The sequence below is a fragment of the Ictidomys tridecemlineatus genome, unplaced genomic scaffold, assembly GCF_052094955.1.
Source record: "Ictidomys tridecemlineatus isolate mIctTri1 unplaced genomic scaffold, mIctTri1.hap1 Scaffold_905, whole genome shotgun sequence".
Lineage (NCBI taxonomy): Eukaryota > Metazoa > Chordata > Mammalia > Rodentia > Sciuridae > Ictidomys > Ictidomys tridecemlineatus.
In genome coordinates this window covers 52,533-64,809 of record NW_027526139.1, presented here as the reverse complement: position 1 = coordinate 64,809, position 12,277 = coordinate 52,533, and the positions used below count along the sequence as shown (strand labels likewise).

General features: G+C 34.5%; 1 protein-coding gene across 5 annotated transcripts in view; it reads left to right on the top strand.

Moving 5' to 3' along the window:
* Positions 1-12,277, top strand: part of LOC144374838 (transport and Golgi organization protein 1 homolog) — a 44,451-nt gene extending 32,174 nt beyond the window's left edge. For 4 of the 5 annotated variants that reach the window (XM_078037603.1, XM_078037606.1, XM_078037601.1 and 1 more), the window contains 12 exons: positions 754-809; positions 898-988; positions 1,160-1,298; positions 6,052-6,153; positions 6,719-6,779; positions 6,895-6,930; positions 7,007-7,074; positions 7,194-7,294; positions 7,476-7,613; positions 8,585-8,661; positions 10,269-10,431; positions 11,449-12,277. In XM_078037603.1, the coding sequence (XP_077893729.1) occupies positions 754-809; positions 898-988; positions 1,160-1,298; positions 6,052-6,153; positions 6,719-6,779; positions 6,895-6,930; positions 7,007-7,074; positions 7,194-7,294; positions 7,476-7,613; positions 8,585-8,661; positions 10,269-10,431; positions 11,449-11,768 (1,352 nt within the window). In that variant the 3' untranslated portion in view covers positions 11,769-12,277. Of the gene's footprint in view, positions 1-753; positions 810-897; positions 989-1,159; positions 1,299-6,051; positions 6,154-6,718; positions 6,780-6,894; positions 6,931-7,006; positions 7,075-7,193; positions 7,295-7,475; positions 7,614-8,584; positions 8,662-8,786; positions 9,023-10,268; positions 10,432-11,448 lie in introns of those variants that run through there. The other variant, XM_078037604.1, reaches the window with a different exon arrangement.

The following is a 12,277-nucleotide window of genomic DNA, read 5'->3' as shown; positions in this document are numbered from 1 at the left end:
TGAGGAAAATATTTCCAGATGTTTTCTCCCAAGTTGGATATTGCTTACATAGCAAGTATTTCAAACCACACCTGGTAGTAGATTCAGGGAGAAAATAGAGGATTGAATCTTTCTAAACAAGACACTTACTTGCCCAGGTGAAGATAGATCTGAGAGAGAAGAAAAGCTTTTTTTTTTTTTTTTTTTTTTTTTTTTTTTTTTTAAAGATAGAGTGAGAGAGAGGAGAGAGAGAGAGAGAGAGAATTTTTAATATTTATTTTTTAGTTCTCGGCGGACACAACATCTTTGTTGGTATGTGGTGCTGAGGATCGAACCCGGGCCGCACGCATGCCAGGCGAGCGCACTACCGCTTGAGCCACATCCCCAGCCCAAGAAAAGCTTTTATCTTACAAGAATAACATAGATAACATTTTAGTTGTGCAAACTAGAAATTCACCTTTTTTTTTTAAAAAAAAACAGACACAGTACTTTTATTTATTTTTATGCTGAGGATCAAACTCAGTGCCTCACACATGCTAGGTGAGCACTTTACCACTGAGCCACAACCCCAATCTGAAATTCACCTTTTTCTTTTTTTTTTTTTAAATCTAAGCTTGCAATTCTCTTAAAAGTCATTAGTCTAATCAGTTTAATTATTTAATTGATTTTTTTTCTTCCGGTGTTTGAACACAATCATTCTTTAGTTTGGGGAAGTTAGGAGAATATAGAGTTAAAAGTAAGGAAAGGAAAAGCTAAAAGTCTTTTGTTTTTTAGGTGATCGGAACGAGAAGATCAAAGATCAAATTAAGCAGATGATGGATGTCTCTCGGGTATAGTTCTTTGTAAGAGTCCCATAGTGCCTGTGAATTCTTCCTGTGCCTCACTTTTAAGAATACCTCTCTTTTCTGCAATTTTTAGACACAAACTACAATATCAGTAGTTGAAGAGGATCTAAAACTTTTACAACTTAAGCAAAGCGCCTTGATGTCCACAATATGTAATCTAGAAGGTGGGTTCTTCTTGAGAAGAAATTACCATGTTGAAAAGACTTAAAATTTTATTGGAAAGATAAAGAATGGCTTCTTGCTTTCATGCTTCTTACTTTTCTTGGCACTACTCCCTCAAACAAGTTCTTAAGTCCTTGTACACATATAGAGATAAGCTGTTTTATCCTTTACAGACCAAATAAAGAAATTAGAAAGTGACTGCAATTCACTACGGTCTTCTAAAGCTGAACTGGAAGAGGAATGCAAAACTCTTAGGCAGAAAGTGGAGATTTTAAATGAACTCTACCAGCAAAATGAGATGGCACTACAAAAGTAAGATTTTCATTGTTTGTTATTGTTATCACTGTGTGAACTAACAGATAATTTTATCTTTTCTTAAGATTATTTACAATTTTTTCTAGTTGTAATAAGTAGAGATTTGTCTTTTTTCCTTTGTGTTTTGTTTCCTATAAGTTGCATTTTTCTTTCCATCGTCAGTCTTAAGAGTCCTGAGGTAGTTGGAACCATAAACTAAGGCTGTGAGGACATCGTAATCAATTGTCAAATTCATATGAAGGCAGGAAGTGGTAAACTGGTATTAACAGTCACTGATGTGGAAATACCTCTCAAAAGATCTAGGCCCTTTCTATGATCCCACTATTTATTTTAATTACCTTTCATTGTGATCAGTTATGTAATTCTAATGTTTTGAACTTTTATCTCTAACTCTGGACCTTTAAAAATACTGAGTGATTTGGAATGACATGTTTTAGTAGAATAAAAACTTCAAAAAGGAATAATATTTACTTATTGATGGTACAAGTTTTGGACTTGAATATCTCAGATGTTCACACTAAAAATTGAACTGTGGCAAGGACCTTAGGAGTTATGATTACAGAAGTACTTGTTTGTAGTATATATTTATATATTAATCTTCTCAGTGTGGAGCTAGTTATTTTTTGAAAGTTCATTTGAAGTTTTTAATCCACAAAAATACTTGAATTCTCTAAAAATAGGTTTTTTTGTGTCAGATTTTGTTTGTTTGCACCTGAGTTTACTCTTCGGCATATATATATATATATATATCTTGTTAAAGCAAAGACAGACCTTCTTATAGACCTAACTATTTTTAGGTATTTTGACTTCTGTTGCCTAATTAATGCATTAAATATTGAAACCTTTCCATTAACTTTTCTAAAATTCTGTGATCTCCAAGCGACCTTTTTAGAATCTCAAATTTTTGTTCAGGCCAGTTCTAAATGCCTGGCCTGTTTCAAAGAAACATTTCTCATTTTATCACTTTTTATTTAAGAGAACACTTGTTTTCTCTGTCCCTACTAGTAATATGAATGACCTAAATGGCAATTAATTTTCTTTGTAATGCAGTTAAATTATAGCACTATTTTCCTCAACTCCTCCAAAATTCATTCAGTCATCATCTGTGGTTTGTACTCTTTTTACTCATCCCCAGGTACTATGTTAGTTCATGCCTGTGTCATCTTTTCTGTTTCTAACCTAGGTCATCTGTCTTCATTCTCCATTATTTATATTTTTATATAATTTATTTCAAATTCTTAGTAATTTTCTCTATAGCTGCTTGAGTGGACTTTCTAAAATATGTCTGTCCATGTCAATATGTGCCTGTGGTTTATGAAGAATTTGCTTTCTATTTGATGACCTGTTCTTTTTTTCTTCCTTGTATCTTTTTAATAGTTTAAATATTTTTAATTATTTTCCTCATCCCCTGTATAAGCTTGATGTAATCATAAATTATAATGGAATTATAATTATATAATTGTAATTATATAATTATAATTATAATTTTATTCATCTTCTCATAATTTAAAGGCCATGGTATATATTCTGGATTTAATAAAAACCTGACATAGATTAATAGGTTTATTATTTTTTTTTTATGGGCTTTAAGTAGCTCCCGAATCAGATAACTGTTGTGGCATTGTATGTTAGTACTTCATATACTGTGAACTCCATAAGACATTCATTCAATTTATACACATATTTAAAGTTTCTGTAGTTCTGCATTCTACACTGTTGGTTTCATATTTGAAATTATTTTCATTCTATTTGAACATTGTCCTTTAATGATAGATTTGATTAGTGTATCAAAGTAGTAGAAGGATAAACAGAATAGTATTTTATCCACTAAATATTGCTACCTTTATAATCTGTATTAGGTTGACATGAACTTCATGATTAGAGTTAAAACCAGTTTCCATTTTTAAAGGATCTCTCTTTTGGCTACTGAATTTTGACTGTTACTTAGTTTTAGCAATTTAAAAATATCCAATTAATTACCATCTGTTCTAAATTTTTTCTTTAAGGAGTCCATTATCATTGTTGTTTGGTCTTATCCCTCCCCTAGTTCCTGTAGTCATTTCTCTGTTTTTTTTAACAGTTTTATTGGGAAGTGCCTAGGTGTAGTTTTCCCCACCCCACCCACTTTTTCCTTTTGCAGTTATGTTGTTTGGGACCATTAAATATTTCTTGAGTCTTTTTTTAAATGTTGATTTTACCTCATTCTCTCTTCTGATTATAATAATGCATATTAGAATTTGATTTCCCCTGCCTCCTACATTCTGGATTTACTTCTTCTGGATATTTTCTTCTGACCTGTCTTAAAAGTGCTAGGATTTATTTTACTTCCCAAATCTGCTGCTAAAATCATTCATTGAGTTTAGGATTTTAAAAAGTTCAGGGTTTAAAATATTATTTTAGTTGTAGATGGACATAATATTTTATTTTATTTTTTATAGAATTTTTTTAAGAGAGAGAGAAAGAGAGAATTTTAATATTTATTTTTTAGTTTTTAGCGGACACAACATCTTTGTTTGTATGTGGTCCTGAGGATTGAACCCGGGCTGCACACATGCCAGGCGAGCGCACTACCGCTTGAGCCACATCCCCAGCCCGACACAATATTTTATTTATTTTATGTGGTGTTGAGGACTGATCCCAGTGCCCCACACATGTGTGGCACGTGCTTCACCACTGAGCCACAACCCCAGTCCTATTTCAGTACTACAGCTCAAACCCAGGACCTTGAGCCATGTGCTCTACTATTGAGCTACCTCCCCAGACTCCTTGCTCTTTCTCATAAGGGACTAGTGTCTTACTGCTTTCCAAGCTATCTTTAATCTCATCATTCTGCCTCTGCCTCCTGAGTATCTTCGATTTTAGGTAGGTCACCACACTCAACTATTTCTTGGTTTTATAGTTTCTAATCCTTTGACAAAATTCATAATCTTTTTTTTTTCCTCTTTTGTGGTGCTGGGGTTTGAACTCAGAGCCTTGTGCATGCAAGGCAGCACTCTAACAACTAAACTATATTCCCAAACCTGAAATTCATAATCTTGACTTTACTTTTTTGAGTATATAAAGCACAGTGATTTTAAAACATGTGCGGATAACCCCATTAGGTGGTTTCCTTTTCTGTGGGATTTTTTTCTCACAGAATTTTGTCTTATGGAGTGCCTGATCAGTTTTGATTGGCTAACATTGTTGTGATAATTATAGATAAAATTTGAGGACTAAGATGAAGTTATCTTTTTATAGAAAAGTGTTGAGGTTACTTGAGTAAGATTGTCTGTCACTTTAAACTTAGTCAGCAATTAAGATAATTCAAAAATGGCTTGTCTTTTCAATGTTTCAGTATTGTTCCTTTTGGATTTTTTGCCTGTTCATCACTTAAGTGTGCAGTACTTTCTAATCTAAACTCAAAGGCTAGGGCTTTTATTAAGGGTCCCTTTATTTGTAGCCCCAAACACTTGTTTTTTTCTCTAAGCCCAGGAATTTGATGAAGGCTTAGTTCAGACTCATTATATCTTTGTGTTATCTTCAATATGTGGGTAAACCTAGGAGAAAAGTACCTTAAAGTGCCAGCCTTACTTGTAATTCTGAGATTCCTTTTTCTAATGGATCTTGGCCACATACATATATCTTCACTGCCTTTTTAGCTTGGATCCTTTCAAACACAATTTTATATTCTTATAAAGATGTTTTGATTGTTCTTAATGCTCTCAGACTAACTCTTTGATAATTGGAAACAAAATTCTCTCTGTCCTTCAAGATTCAGTTTTCTCCATATTCCTTCTTAAGCCAGTGGGGAAAATTATTATATTCCTTTAGGTGTCATTTATACCTGAAACAGGGAGCTCTTTTATTCTTTAGCATCTTACAAGGTAACTAGTATATTATAGCCACTCATAAAATACTTGCTGAAGAATTAAATGAGAAGCTATATAAGAATATATAATCCCCTTTTTCTATTTGGTATCAATAATCCTTTTTTACTATAGTTCTTCTGATTTATGGAAAATTAAGTTTCAATTTAATTATCTTTTGAATTGGAACTATGGCTAAAGTAATACAAGGATAGCAGAAAATAGTATTTTTTAAATCATTAAATGTGGCTACCTTTGTCTCAGTAGATGAACATCTTGAGTTTCATGATCAGAGTTAAAACTTGTCAGTAGATAATACTCTGATCGTGGGTCAGTTTGGCTTCTTTTCAGACATTATCAAAACTCAGATTTGTCTTTTTGCTTAATTGCAATTCTTTTGAAATAGATATCTAAAGTGTGAAAAATGTTCTGTCGTTAATTGCATAGCTAAAAAGACATATTCTAGAAGATTTTTTCTTTGACTGACTATATCTTTATTATGGTACCAGTCTTGGATTGAGAAAAGAGTTCCTCCATGACAAAGATATACTTAGTGTCCTACCCATGGCAGAAACGAGAAAAGAATTATCCCCTGCTTTATCCTAATATGTTTAATTATGTTAGGTTGATCAGTCCTGATCTTCCACATTGAAGTAAAGTGAGTTTTTATTATCTTACACACAGGATACTTGCCCTTGGGGCACATGTTGTTTTCACATTTATTTTATTTACTGGTAAGTAGAGAATTAAGAGGAGAAGTTAGAAAATGTAAGTGATTTGCCAGAGTTTGATTTACGAAATTGCAGGTTTGAATTTCTATTTTATGTGCCTAAGCATTTTATAGAATTGTGGGAAGTGATATTTACAAAGAGAAACTTTTGATTTGATAACTGGCTTTATTTTAGGAAACTAAGCCACGAAGAATATGAGAGACTAGAAAAAGAGCAGCGGCTGTCAGCTGCAGATGAAACGGTGGTTTCCGCTGTACAGGAAGTTAAAAATTACAAGTGAGTTCAGTTTCTAAAGGAGGGTGTCAATGTCTAATGATCTAGTGTTAGCTTTCTTTTTTAATCTTTTTTTACATTATGTAGATAGAAGAAAATAGCATGGAAGTATTAATAACGAGAGGATATGAATACATTCAATTCACACAGGAGAAAAAATAAATTTCAACTTTACAAATGAAAAATGTTAACAAAAAATTTACTTACACCCAGTGGGAAAGACCATAGGGAACTTGGTCAATGCAAACAATTCTGGGGGTTTTGATTGTTGTAGTAATTATTTAAGAAATTTTTTCCCTTGAGACAGGGTCTCAGTTGCATAGGTTCCCACTTAATTGCTGAGACTGACCTCGAACTTGTGATCCTCCTGCCTCAGCTTCCCAATCATTGGGATTACTTGCATGTGGCATTGCACCTGGTCTATAGTATTAGTTTTGATCACACTGGATTCATATAACTATAGAAATGTTTTTCTTATGTATGATAAAGTCTTTAAAAGTATAGCTGATGGAATAAAGGGAAAATGGTCAGAATGTTTCAAATGTTATTCAATTGTTGTAATTCTTAGGCGGAGAATTGAAGAACTGGAAGAAGAACTACAGAAAACCGAGCGCTCATTTAAAAACCAGGTAGTAATTAATACTGTCCTGTAGTTGCAGAATTCTTTGTATCTAATACAGACAATTATAGGCTATTATAATGAGTCCCTAAAAACATATTTTTTTAATGTGTTGTCTTTTTCAGATTGCTGTGCAGGAGAAGAAAGCTCATGATAATTGGGTAAGATTTTTTCCCCCTTTTCTTTATTTTGTGCATAGCCTACCGCAACTGAATTTGAATATTTTCTCTTTAATAGCTCAAAGCTCGTTCTGCAGAAAGAGCTATAGCTGAAGAGAAAAGGGAAGCTGCTAATTTGAGACAGAAGTATGTGATTTTGGTATCTTACTATATGTTTTATAGTGTTTTAAGGTTATGCTAGATATTATCTATGAAGGAATAGATTGCTGTTTCATAATTCAGCCCATTCTTTCTCAATATTCAAGACTATTGGAAATGACCCAAAAGATGGCAATGCAGCAAGATGAACCCATGATTGTAAAACCTATGCCGGGAAGACCAAATTTACAAAATCCTCCTCTGAGAGGTAGGGGGCACTTTGTAAAAGGAGCTATTTTATTTCTTGGTGCAGAATGTATGTAAATTACTTTTTATTTCTGTGTGTAATGGTTATGAAATAATCTGAATGATTTGCTAAAGCAGGAGGTGAGGGTTGGTGTCAGGGAGAAGGCTACCTTAAAGTAGTAACACGGCATTGTTGTCTTTAGGTCCACTGAACCATAATGGCTCTTTTGGTCCATCCCCCGTGAGTGGTAGAGAATGTTCCCCTCCACTGACAGCAGAGCCAGCTGGAAGACCTCCTTCTGCTACTCTTAATCAAAAAGATATGCCCAGAAACGGATTTGGTGAGCATTCACATGTTGCTTTATAGTAAACTGCTTCAAGGTTTTGTTTTTTTTTCCCTTTTGAATATTCTAATAAAAACATAGAATTTGGGCCTGTACAATACATAGAAGATAATTTCTTACGTTATCTTAGTGAATGTTTTCTGTAAAATCTGTTCTAGAATAGAAAACATTTTTTTTTCCCCTGGAGGTCCCTGTATTGTTTTTTTCTTTTAAATTTTACACTGTGAAGTGTAAACCTTTATCTTTAAATTAAATCTCTATGGTGTTCCTTTCCAAAATATTATAAAAGTAGCCTTAAACTTTATGTAGCATACATATTTCCAACATGAAATACTGAGTCTTATTTCCAATTTTAAGTAGGACTGTAGTCTTGGTAAGATTGGAAGTCAGGTTATACAGACTAAAGAAAAAACAGCCTACACATACTTCAAGTCTATAGCTTAAAGTTTAGGACCAGTACTTATTAATCTGCTGTTCTATCAACCCAAGGCAGTTCTTTATTTTACTTAAGTCTCTTCATAAATTGTGATTTACGTATTGGGCAACCCATTTTTTTAAAAAAAATATTTTTAATTGTAGATGGACATGATATCTTTATTTATTTTTTAAATGTGTGCTGAGAATCAAACCCAGTGCCTCACACATGCTAGGCAAACACTCTACAACTGAGCTATGACCCCAACCTCTGGGCAACCCATTTTTAATGTTGCTTTCCAGTTATTGTTGAACCCTGACCTGTCCACCAGTGGTTTATTTCTTCTGAAAAATACATACAAGGGCTCTGATCTTTCTTTCCCAAGGGTCAATGGATGGACCTTTACCTCGTACTGGTCTTCTGAGGCATCTGGGAAACCCGTTGCCTCTGGTAAAGGGACCAAGTAATTTCAAAGAATCTTTAATTGTGGATGGAGGATTTTTATTCTTTTCATGTTAGAATAAGTCTGAATCCATTCTTTGATCTCTAACAGACCCAGGATGTGGTCCAGCTCACATGAACAGCAGCTCCAGAAGTTCTTCTCCAGCTAAGGTGACGAATGAGGGCAAGGTAAGTTCTGTAGTTACTGTGAATCATGTGGTCATGCAGGAACATGTAGCTTTCCTACAGTACTTTCTCTTTGCTTTATCCTTCTTTGTGTTCTATTTGTACTATCCCATTTGTTTTTTAAAAAGCAAACTGTTCCCCAAGAACCTGAGACCCCCTCAGTCTCCACCATTACTTCTTTGACTGAGCATCCAGTTGGAGTAAGTACTTAGAGGTTGAGAACTGAATTGGGTTTTATTCTGTGCATTTCTGGGAAGGATATTCAGAGCATGACACTGATCTTGTTTGCTTTAAACTGCATGCAATATTGAGCTTACTTTTCTCCTTAACTTGGGAATGTTGCTTAAGTGTGTACAACTGTAATGAACTACAGAATGTAAAAAGTTATCACTCTAACTTTATATGGTGTTTTGTGTTGAATCTTCTAAGGCAAAGTAAATTCATTATAAATTATATAATTCATCATTTTTATTTTTGTTTGGAAGAATGTTATTTAAGAATTCCTCTATTTGTGCAAACCCTATTTTGAGTGATTTGAATTAGATTGGTATCAGATTTTCTGAAAGTGAAATACTGTTTCAGTGAAACAATGATAATCTGAAATGACCACTTGAGCCAGTCCCAAGCAATGGTCTCATTTGTTCACATAAGTGTATTCTCTTGTAACTGTGTTGCTATTATATCTGGTAGGTCTTCTGCAGCTCTATAATAAAATAAATTTTTAATTGTTTAGTTTCAAACCCACTACTCATAGGAAATGATAAATCAATATCTCAAATGGTGTATAGTAAATGAAAGTAAATATTAAAGCCTTTTCTTCCCAATTTGTGTATATAGCACTGTGATGGAAAATACTTCTCAAGTTCCAGTGTATATATATATTCTAGGAATATACATCTCTGGAGAAATCTAAGGGCAGCTTAGATAAGACCTCAAACCCCTTTGTAGTAGAAGATTTAAAAGAGAGCAAAGACCCATTGTTAGAGAGGAGTAGAGGTGGGAAAAGCATGGCTTGGAGGCAAACCTGGGATTGAGTTTCTTTAATATGCAGTGTGGCCTTCAACAAATTATGATATTCCATTTGCTTTTGTTCCCTCTTATTTAAAACAAGACAGTCTACTTAAAGATCTCAGAGGTTGAATAATATATGAAAGACTTACCGAAGATACTCTGAATAGTAGCTATTATTACATGGGTAGAGAATGGATTTTTCATTTTATTCTGTTCATTCTTAATATGGAAGTAATGAGCTATTGTGATGAAAGGGAAGTGATGGGGAGGGGGGGAGTCCCTTTGAAATAGATTGTAGTGAATACAGCATGACATACTGGTCAGAAATCACCTCTGTTAACAACCTCTGCCAGTCCTCTTGCCTTTCCCTTTCCTGTGCAGATATAATCAGTAACAAACTGGTCCCTCTTGTGGCATCCTTCCAACTTCTGTAAGCTGTCAGTGGGAATACACAGGAGGGGTGGGTAGAGTTTTATTGCACTGATGGTGTTCTCTGGACAGGTGCCTGTTTTGGGTTTTAGCTTTTATCGGTGTTGGTACTTTGTCTTAATACATAGGAATTTTAAAACTTTTAACTTCTTTCAAATCTTAAATTGCAGGTGCATATGGCTATGAAAGGGCCCCCTCCTTTCTCAGGGGTACCCTTCATGGGCCCCCCCATGGGACCCCCAATGGGATGGCCTCCACCACCTCCCATTCGGTATGGACTGCCACTTCAGCTTGGTGGGCCTTTTGGGCCTCGGCCAATTCCTCCACCATTTGGTATGATGATCTGAATAGTAGTGATTGACTTATAAATCACATTCATCTTCCACTTCTATTGCTTGCTAAAACAGTTGGTTGCTATCTCAGGTCTTAACAATGAAAGGATAAAGCTGAGTACATTTTAACTTTTCCTCCAGTTTTCTGGGACATATGGGACACTACATAATCTTATACTGAGATAGGCAATAGCTATCTCTCATAGACAAGGATAAGGGGCTATATACAGAAAAGCCAGAAATATTACTTCTGCAGATGTTTGTTGAAAATCTGTTGATATGCACTGCAATAAATGGAAAGGTGGATGAGACGCATGCCATAACTTAAAATTTTGTCACAGATATGAAAATCCTACAACATAAAGTTTGTAATCACCCATAATGGAAGCATAAGCAGTAGGTTATAGAATATAGAAAAGGAAAAGTCAAACCCTCCTTACCTTGAGAAAAGTCAGAGGGAAGTGTTAAAGAGGAGGATTTAACAGTGACCTAATAAATGTTGCTGATTTAATTAGGTGGCTGTGGAAGGCCTTTTCCTGGAGGGCCTGCACCTTGATTCTGATGGCATGTGTAAAGTCCATGCTGAAATACTTCATGAATTTTTAATGGATAGAGTAATAAATAGTGGGATTTCCTTTTATCAAAATTTCTTTGATGTAGTAAAGTTCTTATTTCATAATCTATCATCTTTTCATGGTAATATAGTACTTACAAATATAAATGGAGCTCTTGTGAGATAGAAATTATTCTGCAATTATATAGTAGGGAAAGAAAAACGACAAGCCTGGAGCTAGGTAGAGCCATATTTAAATCCTTAATATGTTGCTTCATGGCTGGTTGGCCAAAGTCTATAACCTAAACTTGTTCCATTTCAGTTTGCCTCATCTGGCAAGTCAGGATGTTCACCAGTTGATGTTCTAGGCTTGAGAGAAATTAAAGACTATAATATCAACATACTTGAAATCACCCTAGTTCAGAAATTTCTGGGTATTTACATAACTTCCTTTTTATTTTTCAGGTCCTGGTATTCGTCCACCAATAGGCTTCAGAGAATATGCACCAGGTGTTTCACCTGGAAAACGGGATTTGTCTTTTGACCCTCGTGATTTTTTTCCAGGACCTGCACCAGCACCATTTAGACCTTTAGGCTCATTTGGCCCAAGAGAGTACTTCATTTCTGGTGCCCCATTACCACCTCCAACTCATGGTCCCCAAGACTATGGGCCACCACCTGCTGCAAAAGACTTAATGCCTTCAGGCTTTAAAGATAAAGCTCCACCTACACCTGATTCTCAGAGTAGTGAGGGATGTTCACAGGCCTTAAAACAGGGCCTGTAAAATTAACCTCTGACACTTAGTCAGAAAATGGACTATGAACTATTCATCGAGTTAAAGGATTATTGGCTTCAAAATATAAAAGTTTATTTTAAAAGGTTTATGTTTTTAGAATAAAGCTGCCTTGGCGCAGTATAAATTTTGAGCCAAAATATTTTCCCCCTAAATATCCCCACTTAAGCTAGAGTATTCTTCCAATTTTAAAATGTGCAATAAGGAATATCTTTGTTTTAGTTAATGTAGCATATACAATTGCTAAATGATTTAGAATGTCATAATTATGGACATTTCTTGTGGAAATGCTTTAAAACATGTATTTCCATTATCCTATTTTTAGTGTATTCCAGTTGATAACAGAGAAATGGTGTTTTATAAGCTTGATTTTTTTCTCTTTCAATATCTGGTCGCAGAGACTGTTACGCTAAAAATGTTTACTCAAAGATCATAAACTTCATTTTCCTTCTTGCTGAAGTTCTTTGTTGTAATAGTTCATAAAAAATTGTTTATTAATA